Source organism: Colias croceus, chromosome 10 (assembly GCF_905220415.1).
Source record: "Colias croceus chromosome 10, ilColCroc2.1".
NCBI lineage: Eukaryota > Metazoa > Arthropoda > Insecta > Lepidoptera > Pieridae > Colias > Colias croceus.
This window is the reverse complement of record NC_059546.1, coordinates 6,500,966-6,524,185: the sequence shown is the minus strand read 5'-3', so window position 1 is coordinate 6,524,185 and position 23,220 is coordinate 6,500,966. Positions and strand designations below refer to the sequence as shown.

General features: G+C 32.9%; 1 protein-coding gene across 3 annotated transcripts in view; it reads right to left on the bottom strand.

Moving 5' to 3' along the window:
* LOC123694785 (protein held out wings) overlaps nt 1-21,035 on the bottom strand; it is a 64,957-nt gene extending 43,922 nt beyond the window's left edge. For all 3 annotated transcript variants that reach the window (XR_006751863.1, XM_045640351.1, XM_045640352.1), the window contains exon 1: nt 20,718-21,035. Coding sequence is in view for 2 of the 3 variants with exons in the window: in XM_045640351.1 (XP_045496307.1) it covers nt 20,718-20,844 (127 nt within the window). In the remaining variant the exon portion in view is untranslated. The remainder of the gene's footprint in view (nt 1-20,717) is intronic.
* Between the last annotated feature and the right edge of the window lie 2,185 nt (nt 21,036-23,220).

Genomic DNA, 23,220 nt, shown 5'->3' with positions numbered 1-23,220 from the left:
GACGCGGGGGTGAACTGAAGGTTCACCCTGGTAGCGACATGCACAAGGGCGTCCCCCCTTGACGGGGACCACGAACCTCGGCTTGAGCTGTCGCTTGAGTGGAGGAGGCCAGAAGGGCCCTAATCGGACGGGCTAATTGCTTGTAATCAGACTTTTGTCATTAGCCGCAAGTATATATATTAATTACGATTCCGTCACGGTTCCTCGGCATTTTTTATGCAAAACGTATCACCATTATCATTAATATTATGACGTTACAACTACATATTATTAAGTGGAGAATGGAATTTTTCGTCAAAAGTACCTAGATGATTTAAATCGTCAGTAAAATTGTACTAAAACTGCAAGATCATGTTAAAAATAGTGGCATAAAATATTGAAGATCGTAAAAATCAATATTTGTAAACTATAAAACGTGTGTTCTATTTTTATAGGAAAAACAAGACGCTATTTACATAGATAAATCGTTATCTGATTTTACAGTTTTGTACTTTTAAATCAAGTTAAATAAAGAATTTCCTATACTGCAGGTACCAAATAGAGGAAATGAAGATGAGAAACATGCAAAGTAGATTCATTGAGTCGCACCATTTAAGGTCGACTGAGGTAGGTAGATAATACATTTTTCTTGCAAAACGGTACGTTGTAATGAATGAATCATGAATGAATGAAGAACGGATAGTAGAGATCATTTTATTTAATAATATACCTAAACCTAACTGAAAAAAAGTTAAAAATAACGACGAATTTTGATTTTTTTTTCCGAACGAAGGTAATGTAGTTTATCTACTAATACCCCGGCAAGAACCATCAATTTTACTATTATATTTTTACTATATATTTTTTCTTCTATCCACATATTCGCATCCAAAATCAAAAGCGTGCAATCGAAACTCAAGATGAATCCGCTTGTTCCCAGAGCGAGCGACGTCTAAAAGGGGTGATGGCATGGCATTTGTTTACGCGCCGGCGACCGCATGGGCGCGGCGGAAGTTTGCCGGAATCCCGCGTCATTGGCGACCGCAGTTTATATAACATTTGTAACCGGAAGATTTTTGTCAAGAGACACACGGATAATCAGATTTGTAACTCATTAGAAAGTGCTGGCCAATTAAAAGTGTTGCGTAAAGCGAAAGATGCGCTCATTGTGGGGACTCCCACTTTAATTTTGTAAAATGTTTGATGCTCCAAAATGTTTGTTTTTGAAGAAGTTATTGTTCAAATTCATGAAGGTGCATTAAAAGTACGAACCAAAAAGCAAAATAACTATTTACCTAAGAAATAGCCGGGTTGCATAATGCAAGGGACACCTCTCATAAAATAATTTGTAATGAGCTGAGCTGTGAAAATCAAAATTAATTAATACTGACAAGTGTATAACAAGGGCTTTCATTTGGCAGATTTTACGCCCTAGAATCAAATTATATTTGGATACTAATTAATCATCGCGATACAATGTGCTGCTATTTACTGTTATAATTTATGAGCAATGATTGAAATGTTGGATTCTTGGCAAAATTTATTTCTATACGTAGACAATGCGTTTGAATGAAAATGTTTCTAGTTTTGATTGTCAAAATCGATTTGTCCATTGTGATCCATACGATTCAATGAAAATAATTCGGCTCATTTAAAGGCCCTTTGTTAATATACCGGATGGATATATTTTCTAATATAATATTTTTTGGTTCATCAAGCACTAGGAGCTATTAGGCACACCCATCCTGTGTATCTTGGCATTTTTTATTACACAATGGCCGCGCCTTACATTGTTGTCACATTTTAATGACCATAAATACCTCGTTACCACCACGATGTTAATGGGCTTGGACCTTACGTTTAGTAAGTACTTAAAATCGAAGAAAATAACCATTCAAAATTACTGTAATGTGCAAACAAATCAGCTTTATAACATAATAACACTCGACTATTCACAAACTTGTACAATATGTACATACTGAATAATGTTAAAACTCTTAACAAAAAGTTTGACATTTTATCGTCAAATTAAACAAAACCAGTCAAAAAATATATCTCATGTATATTTGGAAAGACAACTGAACTTACAAAATGAAATTTACAACTAAACGAATCTAAAACTTGTGCATGCTGCTTTTGGTACAATGTGCCTGCCCATAATTGATATATTTTGAGGATCATTAAACGCCTATCAAGAAACAATAGCCGATTGACCAAATGGAATGCTAAGAACGTTTAATTGGAGTTCCATATTACGCAGATAAATATAGATTGTAATCAGTGGCGGTACGTTCATACAAGCCGAAAAGCCCGGCTTGCCTAAGGAATTCGCTACGAGACAGGAAAATACCCAAATTCACTTTTGAATATTCGCGCGCAACGAGCAATTCAAAATTTGCTCCGAAATTCAATGAAAACTCACCTACAAACAATGTCGAATTCGAGTCAAACTTTTTAATTTCATCCTTCTTGCTATCTAAATAAGGTCGTACTTTGTATAAACAGTGCGGTGTCCTTCTTGAGTGACATATAGTTTTCTCGCTTGCACTCGTGGGCTTTTACCGGGCTTTGCGCTTATCTCTTCTAACGTATGAAATTTCGTTGAAGTAGCTACATACCTATCTATAGAATTCTATAGCAAAATCTATGGCCAACAAAGCCGGGCTTTAACAGTGTGAAGATAGTTACGATTGCGCGTCGCGCGAACGAACGTCGTGAATATTATTGTTAGTATAGTTTAGCGCGTGATTATACCGGTGTAATTTAGGTTAAGTTTTTCGAATTTTGTGATAAAATAAGTGTCGCGACACAGATTGTATTGTAAATTGTGATGGTTTGCTTTGTGCTCAGCGGGGAAAGGTAAAATCATTAAACTTTACTGTAAAACAACAATAAATTTCTTCATCAAAACCAACTCCCGATTTGTGCATTAAGTCACATAAACCAAATTTTAATTGTAATGTTTACGAATTAATCGATTTAATGAATGAGAATTGGTTAGAAGAAGCCTTCTGATGAAACTTGCACATATTTTGGTATTTACGATTCTTGCTAGTAGGTACCTAGGTAGTTCTTCCACGGAGCGTGCTTTCTCAGCGTTAAATCGAATTCATAGGTAGGTAGGTACGTATATTTTAAGAAATACACAAGGCCAAGAACGCCTTTCTGAATTAACAATGACTGTCATTGAGAAAGAGCTGTTAATTGAATTAAAACAATCACCTAAGTACCTACTTCTATTCCGATGTTATAAAATATTTCCTTCAGAAAGATCGGCGTTTTGAATTAGAATATAAATGATCTGTACAATATTTTATAATAATATAATGTCATACAGTTTTATATAATTTATAGATATAGATTTTAATATGATTGTAATGGTAAACGTTTGACTCAACTGTTTGCGGGCGCGCGTGAAGATTTAGAAGATTTGATTCGGTATGTTCACATTTTTTATAAGTTTTATAACGAACATAGGTACCCAGCAAACACTTCGAAAAATTTGGGCTTGCCCAGTCCTTACACCCTAGGCACGCCACTGATTGTAATTTATCTCACAGACTATATATAATCTACATGGCGCCATTTCCATATTGTATTCAGTCATAACGCATAAGTAAGCCACACGCAATTACTGTGGAATACTTTGACGTTTACGGAAATTAATTTCCATTGGAATATGGGCAGAAAAACAAAGATAGTGCCACATACCATGCAGATATCAGAAGGCAAATTCTCTAATGAAGAACAAAGTAAATGTTTAATATGCATGTTATTTAAATTTAATAACTCTATCAAATTTTATATTGATGACTATTTGCATTTGAATTCTTTATTCTACAATTGGTTAATTTCTGCTACTGACGTATCAATTACCATCAGATCTTTTGTCTCATAAATTAAATCTTACTACAGGCGTAGATACCTACATCAGCACCTCTAGTATACCTACCTATGAGTTTCTTAAAAAGAGGAACATTAATAGATCACAAACCAAAGATTGTCTTGCGTTTAAATAACTCACGTGTTCAGGAAATACATTGATGAGCGAATATATTCTGCAACGTACCTGAAAACAAAATAAATTGTTTTAATTGTTTGTTTATTCTAAGACATACCTATCTTGCATCAGGAACCTTAGATTATAAGAAGGAACAGTTAACATCGTTTTCGTTTTAATTAAGACCTATTTACGGCGACTAATGAAAGAAAGAAAGCTATAAAGAATAGTAAACCTTAATTTCAAATAGTTACGTTCTACTTTTGCTTTACCACGATATCCATTTTCAGGGATATTAAAACGACGCCTGTACAGCTCGTTACGAAATTCGTCGGACGTTTGATATTTTTATACGACGAATGCATTCACACATTCAAAAATGAACATTAAATTTAGATGATGCTTTTTTAAAGTTAAAATTATAATAGCTATGTGTAAATAGGATGATAATATGATTAAACGTAGTATAAAGAACTTTTGACGCGAGTGATGATACTTAAAATATCCTAAATGTTGACTCAATCATACACAATCAAGAAGGTATTTCTAAACATATTCATAATGTTTTCTGGTAACAGGTAGGCGCATACTCGTAGTTCCGGCCTATCCCCTCGTTACGCTACAAATGTAATCAGGATTCACACACTTTTAGATCTCTATCAAAGGGCGCCAATAGGGGAGCGGGGGGCACGTTGTTACAGGGGTAAGAAGTTACACGCATTTTTTACCGGGATTTTAAACTCTTTGGTAGACGTAAGTGGACTCATTTGTTTCCTTATAACATCGTGCGTTGCAAAAAAACAATCAGTGATCCGCTGAGCGGCAAACTGTTAGGTTATGTGAACGTGTCTCGATTTCCATCAAGAAAGTAACAAAATCTTTTACGAAATTTTTGATTCCTGCTGTCTATATTTGTTATTCTCTAAATTCTTTTCACCTCGAACGTTCATAATGTATCGAGTTTTAATTTGTAATAGCGTTTTATTCTGCTATTGATATCCATTCATGGCGGCTTTAATTTTAGTTAAAAAACATACCATGGGGCAGGTTGTTACAATTTTTCGGGGTAGGTTGTTACATGTAAAGACTTGCTTCAGTATCATTTAGAAATTACTACGTTGTACTTAAAAATTAGAATAAATGGAAAGAAATTGAAGCTTTCGTTCCGACGGGCGCATTCTTGCTTTTTAAAACAATGGTTCATCTTTCAACTATTTTTTAATTCTAAATAATCCAAGTTTTTTTTTTTTAGAATGAGATTTTAGTTTGACTGAAGTGCCAAGTTAAAAAGTATAAATAATTTATAACAAGTTGGTATTTACTGACGAAGTTTTCTAATTCAGTAATGAAAAAGTGTTTTATATAAGATTTAAGAAAGTTCCTGCCAAAGTTATGTGATTATTCTGTTAAAAAGTTGGAAAATTACGATATAGATATTATAATTGCTTATAAATGTTATAAGACCGTTCAAAATAGTCTCTTTTATTCGTAACGTTTTGAAATAATAAAAAATAAATGATTTATTATTGTTCATTTTGTTTATTTACCTACTGTAACATCATGTCCCGAAGCTGTAACAACTAGCCCCAAGTCAGGGGTAAGTTGTTCCAATCGACTTATTTCAATAATTCTCTATTATGGGAAAAATTACGTAAATTTTAATATTTTTCCAATGCTATTCTAGTAGCTGAATAAACACACTAATGGTAAAAGTAATCAAATGTATACATTATTTGATAGATTTTGTGATATTAATAATTATCTAAAAATTGTAACAACGTGCCCCCCGCTCCCCTATAAAAAAAAACTATTCATCATACTATGGTTCAAGGATACTTTATTAATATACGAAAGTATATAAAACCGGTATAATTAAATCTTAATTGAGAAAGCGTAACTTGTAAATTTTACTTGGTTTCTGTAATTTTCGAGTTTTTTATGTGGTACATTTTAATACATATTCACTAACGTAATATAATTTCAAGACAAAAAAAATATTCTGCTAAGGTTGTATTGTTTAAAATTAAATTGCAAAATCGAAATCAGTTTGATTTTAAAATAACTCCTTATTGCGCGGATTATCGCAAGTACCTAACTATACTATCGGCAGTAATAAACGTAGGGAAACTTTTATTAATAAAAGTCAATGAAGTAATTGCTAATTGTAATTGCAAAGCAGTTATAAACAGGGAGCGTATCGTTCACACATAATTCAATGGTACCCGTACCGTTAACAAATAAATGCAGGAGAGGTCGATATTATGCGGGTCCCAGTGATTGTGAGACTGTACTGTAGTCTGTAGTTAATACTATAGTCTATACTCTATGGAATAGAAAGTGAAAAAAAAAACATGATGTTTTTATAGACAATACACTGAAGAAAGCTATTATTATTGACTAGCTATCCGCCCGCGGCTTCGCCCGCGTTTTCAAAGAAAAACCCGCATAGTTCCCGTTCCCGTGGGATTTCAGGGATAAAACCTAGCCTATGTTACTCGTGGATAATGTAGCTTTCGAATGGTGAAAGAATTTTTCAAATCTGCCAGGTAGTTTCGGAGCCTATTCAATTCATACAAACAAACAAACAAAAAATCAAACCTTTCCTCTTTATAATATTTGTATAGATTAGCATTAGTATTTGATGTTGAACTACATATTTGGTTTTTTGTGAGAACATTATTTAACACGTTCAATGCTCACGTTTATATTTAGCTCATAAATAGGACTTTAAATATTTTACGATCATTGATAAAACGTTTAGTTTTTAAACTTTTAAACAATATGCACCAACCAAAAAGTAAACATGACGATAAATTTTTGGAAAATTCAAAAATTTTAACATTTTAGAAACATTTAAGTGTATAAATTAGTTAACTGCTGGTGTAATGTCAACTCTTGCAAGTATTTAAATTATTTTAATGGCAACATTTAATATATATAAACTACACGATGTATAAGAATGTGCAATATAAACGACCCAATTATACACTGGCAAGGATCCAGTTGTACATATCTATTTAGCTAGTTTTCTAGATTACCTACAGCACTAAAATTTTTGCCTAGAGTTACATTGCATTCTGTTATTTACAATAAGTACGACGTAGATTTGGTAATTGACTTGTCATTTCTAATATAATAGGTATTATTTATCAAGTTATCGCTTATTTAAGGCGACTAAAAATTAAAATATGGAAATACATAATAATTATAATGAAATACAAACATAATTTAAGTACCGTAAAATTCATATTTTTTCGTGTACATAAGCATGTAGAAATAATTAAATTAACACATGACGTAGCACCGTCGTGGGCGCGCAAACGCACTTTTGCTGTTAAAGAGAGATGCCGATATATGAAAGAGGCAAGAAAGAACGAGAGGGTTATAATTTATCAGCATTATAAAGCAAAGACACTCAGCCAACTTCTGTGTGGTGACTGGTGAGTCATTGTATAGCATTTTGGTCATGGTCCAGAATAGGACATTTATTATAGCGGGCGCATTAGAATACAAATTAGTGACGAAGTGACAACCAAATATTTTGGAGTTAATCTGAATAATCATTGATTCGATTATACCTATATTACTGATTTGTATTATTAGAATAAAATAAGATTTATCAAATATTTTAATTTATAAGGAATGTTATTATATTTTTTTTTATCATATAAATTGCGTAATAGGTTGTCTAAAATTAATCTCGACAAAATGATATTTTGAATATAAATTTTGATATTTTTGTTTATCATCAAACGATATAATATAACATATTCTCTATAAATTAAAAGTTCAATAATAAATAACTTCATAAAATAACTAATCCATCATTAACCGGATTACAAAAACACTTTACAACGATGTAAGAGTATTCGTATACATTTCAAAGTAGCTACATAATAGGTTAAAAGTTATTAGCCAACGAAAGCATTCAAGCTTTACACAATAGCACGAATGAATGGTTAAACACAGTCCATCGTTATACTAAACAAATGAAATAGGTCCTTAACCATTGGTTAAGTTACGGCTGGTCAATTACCAAACAAATAGAACATTCTCAAATCATTGATTCACCATACATATTGCAACAAAACGTTCAATATACCTACCTATAAATTCAGTAGCTAAAATTTTGACTAGTCTAAAATAAAGTAGCATATATATATTCTTGTAATTGGAGCCTCCACGTTCAATATTAGGTACCTACCTACCTACTTATTTAAAGCAAATGATAAAATAATCCAAAACGCACATGACATCACTGTTTACTTTGCCTGACCCCTAATCATGGAAACGAGTGTCAGTTCAGTTACACAACTACATGAATGAATCTGTAAACATCTAAGAGCAATTAACCTATAGAGTACTTGTATCGAGCGTATACAATTTACATATATTTGTTTCTCTCTATCTAAAGAAAACGTCGTATGAAAGAATGAGACAGCTATAGACAACAAGCTACGTTTCAACATAGTCATGGCACCATTTTTACTATAGGTACGTATTTAGATAGATAGAAGGTGATAGTGATGGGATGTGCTTCAATCGATAAAATCGTGAATGTATTTTGCATTTACGGTTTCGTGAAATAATAAATAATAAAAAAACAAAACTTATAATTAATTTCAGTTGAATACATTATTTGTTTAATCCTACGTATATAATAAATGCGAAATTATGTGAGAAGGGATGTTACTCTTTCACTGCGGAACCGATTACAATGAAATTTTGTACATACACACATAGGTTAGGTTTTATCCCGGAAATCCCACGTGAACGGGAACTGTGCAGGATTTTCTTTAAAAACGCGGGCGGAAAAGTAGTACATTATAAAAGAAATTTTAAAACTTGAAATGTAATTTAAAATAAAGAAGGAAATGATGATAAAGTTAAGGGAGTGAGGAGAAAGGCACAGTCAGCATGAAGGAATCATGCAGCATTTTAACAAGTTAATAAAAGGACAGTCTTAATGAAAACATTTTCCTAACATCCTACTAATAAATCGAAAGTTTGTGAGGATGGTTGTTTGTTACTCTTTCACGCGAATACTACTAAACCGATTACAATGAAATTTGGAAAAATTACTTTTGATCCCGTAAATCCAACAGGAATGGGAACTATGCGGGTTTTTCTTTAAAAACGCATGTATATTAAGTATGTATTTCAATAGTAGTTTCTCATCTATGAGAACTGTCATTTAATCAACCGTTTAATTTTCACATAGTTACACATTTAAAGTAGGTAACTTATGTGTAAAAAATTTCAAAATAAAAATTCACTCTCTTTAATCAAATGTATTTATTATCTACAGGAACAAAAAAAAAACGTCAGCGTAAGATTGCACAATTCTTCTAGAGTATCCATCTTGATAACACGTAGGCTCGAAATGCAGTGAACACAATATTGCAAATTGTGGCGGCGTCCAATCAACTCATGTCTCACGTTTTATACCCATTTTTTATTTAGCTCTGGAAATCTAAAACAAAATGAATTTATTAATAATCTGAAAGAGAAATTAATAAACAACAAACGAAAACTAAAACACATAGGGCAAATAAAACAACCACGTGGTATGTTTTATTTTCCTGCGGTAAAAAATTTACATCTATTATTTGCAACAACAACTAAGTACATATAAATCTGATTTATGAAACAAAATAAATAAATCAACGTTAATATGAAATAGATTTTTTGTCATAAATCGATAATATACGCTAGATGTGTTACAACACTACGGTGGTAAACAAAATGCCAAACGTGATATTATTGTGACGTTTTTTAAAAATTATTTCATTATTTTATATTCCACAACCCCATAAAGTGGGTAAATGTTACAGTTACAACATAAAATTACAAAAAAGCGCTTGATAAAACCTTCAAATAGGTTTAAAACATAAATATTTATCAATTTGCTGAAAATCACTTACCGATGGAAAGATATTTTTACATTGTTTTTATCCAAAACTCCCATTCGACTAGTGATAGCCGGTTGCTAAACATACAATAGTTATTTTAGCACACTGACAAATAAAAAGAAACACTGTACACTTTATATTTTCTAAATATTTCGTTAAAAACACTTGACGCACTGAGCCCACCAGCTGGTTGGAAAACAAACTGACTGCCGGCGCGCTACGTTTGAAGACAGTGCAGATACTCTATCGCTATCTCAATCTGGCTTATGCTGTTATTGACTAAGAGTAAGTAGATTAGAAAATATGTATTTTGTTCTGTCTTAATATAAGAACTCTATAGGTTAATTGCTCTTAGGTAAACATTGGTTTACGAAATTGCCTAACGCGAAATGAATGGGACCCTTTACGGGTACCGGCGCCGGATCGACGCAGGCGCATCCCACGTGTTTCGCAATGGAAGCACTTTCAACATTTAACTGTTTGTGAAGCTCATTAGTAACATCCGACCTATCGATCGAGGTGAATATCGAATTTAGAAACATTCATATCTGCGTTGTACGAATATTATACGTGGGACGTGCATTTTAATAATTTGGGTGATATAGAAATTTTGTTTAATTCAATTGATATTTTATACTACCGAGCATAACAGCTAGGTATAATAGTAGACACTATTTAGATAATTACTCTAAAAACGTAACTGATATTGTTTTTTTAATTTACTTAATTACCTACCATAGGAAGATTATGGAATTAATAGCATTCAAATTACAATTTAATGACATTTAATTAAATAATGTACTTATAATATATCTGATACCAAAGTATTTATTAAACAGTTCTCAATAACTAACGATTCCATATAGAGTCATTGGCTGGTGAAAAGTTCGTACCACGCATCGAGATCATTTTGGATGTCGCCTACATTATGCTCTGAGAAAGTTGAAAAACTAGACCGTTCAGTCGAATCGTGTTATTCATGACATCATTTACAATCACACTGTTTTGGTTTTCACTCGGAACTCGGATGCAATAAACGCCGAAAGTTTCTTATTGTTAACTCGTGGGTCTTTTATTTTTCTGCATTTTGTTTTTTAGGGAAATTTCTATTTAATTTGAAAGTGCGTGAGTGGTCGTAGGTAATGATTTAGACGTCGCTACAGATTAATAATATGACCATATTCCAAGTTACCACATGGTTTTATATGAGACATTTAACATAGGTACATTTTTCGATTTAAATGAATAGTCTCTCAAAATGGTAGAGCATTGAAAATTCATAATAAAATACTATTTTCCAATTTTCAAACCAGTTCTTTATGAATCAAATTCAGCACGGAACTCTAAATTCTTCAACTCTTATCAAAATTATATTTATAACGGGACAAAGATAACAAGCATAGCATAACATAATTAGGTACTTACCTAAATGAAATTTTAAATTTCTCATCTCCTCTCATTAGTTATTTTGTTCACGACACTTAACATTATTTTTTTTAATCTACTCGTCGTTAACTTTTGACAGTTATGTGTCTACACATTCTTAAATAAAAACATTTTAATTTAATTCATTTTGTAACGAAACATGGACTGTAAACTCCCATTTAGTTAATAGCTAACAAAACCTTTTCTTATTTAATGAATAGTACGTAAACATAACAGGTAGCGCACTGAATCGCTGGATGCTAAGCGTGAAGGCCAAATAGTCAGCACAATGGGCAAATAATGTAAATAAAGCAATTTCTATTATATTCCAGCAATGACATAGTTATACTGAGCAATAAATTTTATACGCTATTTTATCAACTCTTAATTCTCGTAAAATGATAGGAAATTATTTGACAAGCCCGCCCTACTTTATAAATTGTAATGGGTTTACTATAAAACTACCGCAGGAATAGAACGAACAATAATGTTATGTAATTAGTTTACAATGGAGTTAAAACTGAAAACGTCGATAGGTTGGTTTTAATTAATAAGATATCATAACAAATTATGTAGGCTTGTATGGAACACGAGTGTCGTGTCAATCACTTAATTAGTCAGAAATTACGCAAGCTCGACTACATGATACCATAACAATCCATATCTGCATACATTGTACATATTTTTATTATAATCTCTTCGTGGGCTTGCAACAAAGGCAAGGAACTAGGCACAAGATACGGCGCATTCTACATATTCATAAGTTTTTATTGCCTCGTAATGATTGTATCAAAGATAAGCATTGATTTATAAGGTTAAACGACACAGAAAATGAAATGTCATCTGAAAAATTGTTCTTTAATTATTATAAATGCTTTAGTTTTTTACAGTTATCAAAACAGGTATTTGCCGACAAAAAATTGAACTTGCATTTATGGAAAACTATAAGAGATATATTGCTCTCATAAAAAGTGATTCATAGCCCAAAACCCCGTTCCCGTGTGAATATTTCCATACATAAACTGTATAATATAATATGTATGAGGCAAAACAAATGTAAAATCTAAGTTACGGTTAGTAAAATTTTATACGTGTAACCTAAGCCCATGTCACATGAAGGTTGCAGACGTAAATCTATCTGTCAAGAGTCAGTGATATCAATGAAGTGCGTTGGCGTCGGAATAAAATAAAACCTTTTTGGTCCAAACGCAAAGATTTATTCACCTATTGTGCTATGTGGGTCAACAGTTTTACATCGTCTGTTTACATTTGAAATAGCAACGCCCGATTCCAGTGTGATCTTAGAATTCATTTTCTTTGCTTGAATAAAAAATAAATACATTTTTAGTGCTGCATACCTACATTTTTAAATGTGACGAAAATCTATGATTAGATTTTTAATCGCTTTAGTCGGCTCGAAACGGAGTATGTCAAGCAAATAGGTAGGTACCTAGTTAATATTTTTTATAGTTTGTATTAGTAATGGCATAGGTACTTTGGAACATCCAAACTTTATAAAAAAAAATACTTGAAAATGTCAGTAGAAGATCGTCGTTGGTTTGTATAATTCATTTTTGGACCAAGGCGGATATAGAATAATTAGTTACAACTACGTTTTGCAGCAAAAGATACAAAATGTGGTAACACTACAAGAGCACCTTGATGTTTGAACATATTTTCTGTACTTAAACCGCTAATTTATTATAATTTTGACCTAATTCTGAGGCTACTTAAACAAGTATTTATTCATTTTATGAAAATTAAAATGAAATCGATTATCTACGCAGCTTAACTGCAAGATAAGTGCATACAGTAACATTTCCTTGTAAACAGTTTCAGCAACAAAAAATACAATAGAGGTCGCCTTTCCTTAATATGTTCCTAACCTCGCAACGTCCGTTAAACGCACCCAAGATGACTTGTAAGGAAGATAAACACGACATCCGCTGGTTTCCATCCGCCAAATGAGCGAAATGTAGGACTTGACATAGTAAAATTAAAAAATAATATTGTGGATTAAGCCAAGAATCAGGCATCCAATTTTTTTATCTACTCAACATAATTTTACTGGTAATGACAAAGGATCATATAATTAATTCATGTCACTAAATAACATGATGGATGTTAAAAACAAAATACCCGATTCAGATAAAATCAGCAAATCATTGACATAGGAACTAATTGCAGTTCGACTTCGAACAAATAACTTCCAATCAAGCACAAGAATTCTAAGAACATATTTTTTGAGTTATTTGAAATAATGAGAGCCAGTTCTGTAATTACAAGGGAGGGCATCAAATCACATATCCGTAGGCTCGAGCTTCTAAATCCCACGCTTTAGGTCAAGCTTTCCATGTTAACAATGGGTGATTTCCAAGAATAATTAAGTATTCAACAATGCAAATAGAGTTGTTTGTAAGACTCGCAACAATTAACTACTAGATTTATATTATTATTGTATATATTAAACCTGTTATTGTAACTTAGATCTTTCCTTAGCAAACAACTAGATTTATATGTGATACTCTCAAATGTCAACGCATTGAATTGTCAGGGTTTAAAATAGTAGATAGATATGAATTCCTGACCGAGATTGAAATCTAAAATAAGTTGATAGAAATACTTCTAAATATCTATGATTAAATTTTGTATATATAAGATACAAAGAAACAGTAATGTACCAAATGAGATAAATGTATTCTCAGAATAGCAATTTAGTATCTTCCAAAAACAATACAGATAAATGGTTACAACATGAGGCGAAAGTAAAAACGATAAATCATAACATTTGCGTAGGTGACCAAAAATTACGGCATTGAAATGCGTAAACGCATGGTAGGTCTAAGCAAGCGTAGGCTCACACCCACAGGACAGGTTCCCTGACGCTCTGAAGCGGTCGATTTTCATTTCAAAGCACTGCCCACGCGTCCCTTCCGAACGCATTCTTCGTTCAAGTACGACTAGCAATTGTCAACTTTCATTTAGTTTAGTTTACAGAGGCTTGTCATATGACCAAACTTGATTATGAGCTATTATGGTCCTTTTGTCATCACAATTTCTGTCACCTTCTAATAAAGTTAAGTGTGCGCCACAAAAATCGTAACAATGAAAAGGCAATATGAATAAAAACATACTTATGTTTCTTGAACAGATATCAAATAGAGTTGATAGTAATATCTATACCTGCTACAGAACCTAATAAAATATTGCAATCATGGTGAGGATTGTACCCTAATTGATTTTGATTTTGCATCCAAAATACAACCATAATACTTTTCCAAAGAGAACATGGGAGAAGTTGTAAACTAGTCTACTTTCGCAACCTATTTAATATCATTAATTCATAGATATTATACCTGCATCCGTAGAAAACCGATCTCTCATTAAATGAACGCGCACGTCGCGTAAGATTAACCATAGATATACTTGCACTGTCGTGGGAACGGACAAAGAATAGGTGTAGTATGAACCAGTTTTCTACAAGATGTAGCCTTATCGAGGTCGAGGATTATGAATTACTTGTCAATGATTTAAGATCAGTGACGGAAGACCGGTAGATACCTAGGTACTCGAAAAAAATGTCTTACTTTTCCCCACCAGCCGACAAAACAAAGCAGACTTATTGTAAAATTCTGAACCCAAAAACCTAAAGACTTCACGCGGCGTACCCCATCCTGTTTCGATCCATCAATCTTTCCTAACAAGGAATAAATAAATAATCTTTGTTTAAATGCGATAAAAAATGTCAACAGTTGATTATTTTAATTTATATTAATTAGTCAGCCCACATGATACGCTTGAAAACAACTCAGGCAACCTTGGCTTCCACACCTCCATGCTGCCCACGACTACCCTCATTTGGTCATCGCTGTGGGCGCTAACACCTAAACAACTAAACAACCTTATAACAAACCAGCAGAGTCGCTTTTGCTCGAGGGTTGCGGAACCATCAGTATAAAAGGTAGGTTGCGCCTACACATCAATATGCAATAATTGCGATAATATTATTCTGATCCCAGTTTGTCGAGCTTGATTTGATTTTAAACAAGGTAAGCAAGGTTATAGCATATACTTACTATGAATTAACGTTCCTAATAAGTGATAAAACTTCACAGTCCGTGATTTATATGTAACCATTAAGAGTAGGTATATAATTTATAGTTTATTTAAAACCTATGTTTTCCAGTAAGGAACACGCTGGAAGGCTATTAAACTCACTTTTATCTCTTATCAGGGCTTAATCTGCGAGTCAAGTGCGTGTAACGTTAGATAAGCTATCACTAAATCTGGTATGTTATTAGCCACTCTATTGTTCATATCAAGTGCTTTACACAAAAATGATAGTTCATTGATATATTATTATTATCTAAATTGGTCAATCTGTGTCATATTTTATCAATATTGATTGTAAATATGCATTTGTTATGATTGATCAATTTTCTATTTATTTACATTGCCGGCAGATTGTTATTTTGTTACGGCAGTGATTGTTTTCGAAACAAACTATGATTAATACATAGAATGTAAACAGTTTGCATGGATATGTTAAACATGATTCTCTTTGTACTCTCTTCTAAACAATACTGCTCGACGCTCGTACCTACATAAAATTTAAGTCCGAAGGTAGGAATCCGTTCAAACGGAACGGTATTTCAATCTCAGAGTAACGATAAACAAATTCTTGACAAAATCCAATTAACAAAAATCTAAACATGTTTACATACCTTCACTAGAGGAAAATGTATTGTACACCAATGTATAATTACCTACTGTAAAAATGTATTCCAAGAAAAAGCTACACAAACTACAAGGTTTGGTATGGTCGATGCGTAAAGGAATCGTTTAACAGTTATTACACAATCGATGTTTATTTCGAGCAAATGAATGGATCTGATCCCTTCGACACCGCAACCGGAACAGACAAATATATATTTGGCGTAGATTCAAAACATTTGGACCAAATTCGATTTGGGGCGGCTTAAAAGTTTCTGTAATTGATAAAACATATTCATAATCCTGGACAAGCACAGTAGTCCGGTCTATTTACACATTCAAGTTTACATAAATTCCCATAAAGCTGAATATTGGCATAGTTGTTCAAAACATCATTATAAAGAAAATCTCAAAAGTCCTCATCGTTCCGAGGTGTGCTAAAAATTTGGCACGGGGTCAAAGGTCAAAAAAATGAGTTTTTTGCGATTTTTAGCGAAACGGTGAGTTTTTTCGCAAAATTACCCCAGTACAAAATTGTAGATCACAAAATTCTCTACAAAAAATATATCAATAATTTTTTTCCTAAAAGCCACCATTTTGGAGATATAACGTTCCGAAAAGTTGGATCAGTCGTAATCCCTCTATTTTGCACACGTTTCCACGCCACCTATGAGGTAGTGTACAAAGCGCGTTTTTTTAACGTGGTTTCCCCAGTAGGCCTATTCCACGGGTCTGCTGAGATTTTATATGTTTTAAAACTATTTCAAAATAATATTATATATTATAGTGGGCAAAAACAACGGCGGTGTAATTAAATAAAATACTTAAAATAAAAAGTTAGTCGTCTGATTCATAACTGTCCAAGATTTCTGTTTCTTCTTCTTCTTGATCTTCTTCTCCTTCTTCTTCCTGTTCATCCTCTTGTTCTTCTTCTTCTTCTTGTTCTATTTCACACGTAAACTGCCCCAATAGCGATTCCTGATCGGTATCAAACGAATCTTCAAGAGTTGGTGACTCAACATTCGAGCATGATCGGCCTTGACAGTGTGTGCATGCCAGGGAACAAAACAGTCCAACTTTTCTGCAACCACATTTTGCACTACACCCTTTCTTGCAGTTGCAAAATATTGTGTTGAGAAGTTTCTCAGGTGCTGGTGGAAGTAAAGTTTGAACTGGCTCTAGTGTATTGTCGATCAACTTCCAACCCCAGTCTTTAGGGTCCAGCTGATTACCAAGCCACACTTGAACTTGGTAATATACCCGAAACAGATGTTGATGAGCAGCTACTGAGGTTGGAGGAAGAGAAGCTAAGTTGACTTGTTTTTTATTACGCGTATTTTTCACGAAAGATGTGTATCGCAACTTATCTAAGCAAGTGGTTTTTTTGGGGGCTCCGTACATAGCAAGAAGAAATTGAACTCCGTTGGTGATAACATGTTGTTGAGTTGAATTACTATTTTTAAAAACTTCAGCACATTGTAGTAAATCTTTTTTTTCAAACATTTTGAAAACTGTTGTTTTTCCTCTCCTGTAAAAAGCAGATGTCGTATCGCAGCCAGTTATTGCGTGTAGAAACAATACATGATTTTGACATTTAGGAAAATTGGATAAACTGTTTGATGAATATATTTTCGATTGATTTTGGGCTTTTTAGTTTAACTTATATTTTACATAAGCAAGTTACAATAAATAATAGCGAACTTATTTTAGTTCTATTACACCTTTAGTGACTTTCATATGTGGCGTACGTGTGCAAAATAGAGGGATTACGACTGATCCAACTTTTCGGAACGTTATATCTCCAAAATGGTGGCTTTTAGGAAAAAAATTATTGATATATTTTTTGTAGAGAATTTTGTGATCTACAATTTTGTACTGGGGTAATTTTGCGAAAAAACTCACCGTTTCGCTAAAAATCGCAAAAAACTCATTTTTTTGACCTTTGACCCCGTGCCAAATTTTTAGCACACCTCGGAACGATGAGGACTTTTGAGATTTTCTTTATAATGATGTTTTGAACAACTATGCCAATATTCAGCTTTATGGGAATTTATGTAAGCTTCCTCCTGATTTTAGGCTTAAATAGACCGGACTAAGCAATCATGTTCTAGTTTTTATACACGATAAAAATAGATGTTTCCCAGTGTCTTGTTTCAGCGTAACTCGATATGCGACGCCAATTTACTGTCAACCTGCCATCGATATTTTCGTCAAGTCTTTAAATCTCCCGCCAGACCAATAATGTGTAAAATAAAACATTCAAGTAAGGTTGAAATTTTCATGGTCATTCGAGTAGCTAATTCAAGAAAATCTAAAATAGATATTGTTCAGCTTGTTGTTTTGTCAATTTGTGATGTTTCTTTCTTGTCAACGGTAGATCTTGAAATAATAAAATTGTATTTAATGGTTCCTGAAACGTCTACACGCTCGCCCTATATTTAAGAGCTTGCACTGTGCATACGAAATAACGATTAAGTCTCTTTCAGTAAGCACTACATATTTCTCAATATACTTATGACTCAATCCCCTATCCGAGTTCAGACTTATCAAAATTAAATTAAATAACAGACCCATTCGTTGGCTTGAGAGCTCTTGCTTTTTAAGGCAAATGTTAAATCAACGAGTTCTCGTGTGATGCAAGTTTAATATTAACGAATGAAATATGGGGTGTTCATTTCAGGTAATAACAATAAAAAAGGAACATTATCATCATGTCCAACATGTGAACTAATCTTAAAATGTTGTACCTATTCTTATCCAAAATTTCCAAATGTATCAGACATTTGGAAAATTTTCGTAATAGCTAAATGAACATATCTATTATTTTTAAGCTAAAGAGAAATGCCGAAACAAATCATATTAGCTTCGTGCTACTGACATGTATTAAAGTGCTTTATTCAAATACAATAAAATACTGCTGTGAAGCAAACATTTGTGGCATATGTACGAATGACGTCATTGATCTAAAGCAGTTAAAAAGTATTCATAGTACACATTAAGCCATTACAAATGTTTTCTTAATAACTAGTACGCATTAGTATCGGGTTCTTGAAGATTAAATATGATTTGTACTCGATTTTGAGCTTTAATGCCTTGTTTTAGGTGTCAAAAAGTATTTTGAAAGCAAACAAATTAAAAATTCTCATTTACTGCCAAAGCAGTGTGAATCGTTACGGTATTATGACAAGTTGTATGGAGGTGTCAGCCGGGCCTTGGGCGAGACGTGACTTGAGTTTATAATTGTAGGACTAGATCCTTTGCGAAGTTTTACTTTGTCTAAGTATATCGTAGAAAGCTTATATTAATCTTATATAGATACTTAGTAAGGTTAATAGAAGGTTAAAATCAATGCAGAACGCTGATGTCGCACCTAAAAATTAATTAGAATAAAATATAAAGATAAAAAATGTGATAACTTCGCGTTAGGCATGCAGTACACTGAGCTAAATTTTTTTAGAGAATCAATTCCCCTGAAATTTACTTTACAAATAAACGGAACATGTATCCAGTCGCGTTGTTGTTAAATTTAGTAAATACCTATGACAAAGCAAACAGAATGTTATATTGTTTTTATGGGGTAGTAATATTATGTAAATTGAAGAAGAATCAACACATTTTCTATAACTTGTTACAGTGCACATTTATTCTTATCAGCCGATTTCTCATTTATCCACAGTAATTTTTTATGGACTGATCATGATCAAGATTTCATAGGCTAACTACCTACTCGATAATGTTTTGGTTAGGTAAATACTAAATAGGTAGTTTAATTAAATATAATATTTAGTCAGGTGTGTCGCAAATATTTACCGAACAAGTTTGCTTCTTAGTAAAATTGAAGCCATTTTTCATTCAACGTGAAGGTATCTAAATTAAAACAAATTAATGCAAGAAGATATCATTAATATTTCTAATATCATGTGATGTAGAAAAAATTTTTCTTATCAAATATGCTCACAAATTTATTACAACAAAATTACAATCACGATAACATTGCCATACAAACTTGCTTACTATTAAGGTATTAAAATGAACAGTAATCTTAAACAAACATTCCTAAATCACTTGTCTATATTCCAATTTCCAAGCAGTGGTTCAAGATAAGGACTCTAGGTACATTCTACGCACGGAACAAATTCAAGCAGTAATAAATCGAATATCGAGGTGATAGCGGTCAAAACCCTGCGCTTGCGTTGTTGCGTACAAATCTCGTATGGCTGAAAACGGCGCCTACGGTACCTACGCGATGTGGCGACATACCATTAACTCACGCGGAATGTACCACGGCCCTACGAACAGGTTATCCCCGCAGGACATACGATCCTTCGCTCTACGCGCCCTCATTTTAAGACATTCACTACTAATTAGAATCATTTGAAGAATGGCAAGTACTTCAATTAACGCTAATCACAAAACTAGTTTATCGGATCTCTTTCGACATTCACGATTGTCGGTCGCAACTTGAACGGAGACGTTCTGCTTTACTTCACTTTTCGAAACGAAGGATCGCATTACAAACTTCACTGGACCATAACTCGACGGGCGAAGACAAAAATAAACTTAATATCATGTGCGTTTGTCGGCGCATTCAATTTATGATCGACCGGGTGACAAAATCACCACTGAATTTACAGAGAACTGCGAGGTCATTAATATGGCGTTTCACGTATCTTTTCCTGTTGACTTACCTTCATCCAAAAGTCGTTCCATGTGCATGAAAACATTCGGGAACGCAGCCAGTTGCTTCCTGTCTTTGAGCAACTGAGCTAAGTAGTCCGCTATACTTTGCGTCGAAGGATTGTTATTATCACACATTTTGAATACTATTCAAAAAACTAAAGACACGTTGAATGTTTCTATTATCACGGTCGATACGTTATTGTACTTTAGTAGTTAATTATGTGTTATTTTGTGAAATACTATGTTAGAAAAGTTAACTTCACTACCACACACATCGAAGTTTCGGTCACCACTAAATGACGATTGACGAAGTTAACTGAAGTGAAGTTGTGGGTGAATATAGCTGCGCCTGCGCTCTTGTCGAATAGATTTTTTGTGAGCGCGTGCGACTTCTATCTTCAGTGTAGGCGTAAAAATAACATATAGTGGTCTCGCTTGCTCTAACGGGGTTGGAGCGCCCGTCTCTTTCTTGCACGCGGTGACGACCGGCAAGAGCGCCATCTAGTTAACCTAGTTACAACTAACACAACTGGTCATTAAATTGATGACGAATTAAATCTGTGGACTGTGACATTATGACTTCAGAGATCTAAATTGTACCTAAGTACCTAATTGTTATCTAAAATTTGATAAACTTGTTTCGATGTGCAAACTACGTTCTATGCAAATCCCGTACAGGGACATAGCAAAAATTATACATTATTCCCTAGAATAAGAATTATTACACACAGATGTATCTTTTACGTAATTTATAATTTTAATTACCTATATTATAAGGACACCGGCCATTATGTAATAATATAGCAATAATCACTGTTACATTGGGTAATGGGTATATTATAATAATATATAAGTATGGTAGGTAGGTACCTACTTATATCGTTAAATTATACTAAATGATCATATTTCGGTAGTTAGTTATTTTCATAGTAGATATATAATTCTTCAATAATAATCATTTTATGAGAAAATGATTAAAGGTGTCCGCAAAGTAATTAAACATAATTACTGATACCTAGTAGGTGTTTAATTAGTTTGATTAAAAATCACTTCATTAGTTATCACTTACAATGTTTTTGTCTTATTTATTGTAATGTATTTCAGTATTATTTATGTGGGTACTTTTTAATATTGTCCGCAAATAATCAATAATAGTGCAACAACACGTTTTCATTCGCTCCAAGAAACTAAAATTAGTATCATTTTTACAAGACTACGTCAAGGTTTTTCGATAGTGTTCTTATGGGTATTAAAGTAGGTAAGTACTTATACTTTTTATGATATAAATAAATTTAAAATTAATGAAAATAACGATTCCATTAATCTTATGGTAAAAGAATTGTCTTTTGCAAGCCTATGAAGGGTTGAAGTGGTACCTATACGAAAATATAAGAACTTTTTACTGCTTCATCATAGTAGACATTCAAAGACATTATGTTTTGAAATATAATCCTTCTTTTCTATGATAATATTTTTATTTTTGTGTTAATCGATACTTACCAAGCGGATAACAATAATTAGCACACGACTGACTAACCTTGTCTTGGATCTAAGGTCTACCAAACTAGGGAATTTTGTTACACCTTATAAGATTGTAAAGGGACTTTGGTGATAAACATAAATTATAAAAATATATCTGAGCATTTCTAGCAAAAATAATCTTTGGGGTCAAAATATTACTTCATTAGCAAGATTAGCCGATAGGTAAAACATAATTCATAGCAAGCCACTTTACTCAAAGAATAAAACCTTATACCAAGAGCTAAGGCCCAGGGTTTACTAGTGCTACGTGCTACCAATCTATAGGATATCTTTTTCAATAATACCCCCAGCTCCAAATTTAGATAGCAGTTTGATTAAATTACTTAAATAACCATTTCAGATATAGACCGTGGAAACTTTTAATCCGTCTAATTCAATAGATCCAAGAACATCGGATAGGGGTCAATTATCCATTTATCCTTTTAACGAAATTGATAAAACGTAACCAACTTGGGTGATTTTAATTGATCCAGTCTACTGCCCTGTTAAAAAAGCATTACATCAATTTCTGAAACATTTGATAAATAAGGAAGGAAGAAGAAGATTGAAAATGATGTAGCCCTATTATTTGCTTACCGAAGGAAATGATCAAGACAAAGCTTAGGTACTTAATATTGCTTTGAAGTTGTTTTTCAAATACAAAGCGAAATATTACTGACTTCGAGTCACAATCCAAAAACTGGGAAACAAGCAAATATGTTTCATATGTCCTCACTATTTTTATTTTTTTCAATTATTGTATTTATTCCTTTACGAATAAGCAAATTTTTAGTAGAGTACCTACACTTTATATTCTTCTTAATTGTGTATTTTGACGAACAAAACCTTAATAGAACCATAATTATAAAATATAGAGCTAAATGTGAAATACATATTAAATTATTTCAGGCATGAGCTGATAATAATCACTATACATTACTTTATAGATGTGAGTTATGGCCTGACTGGCAGTGGCTGATTTTTATGTTT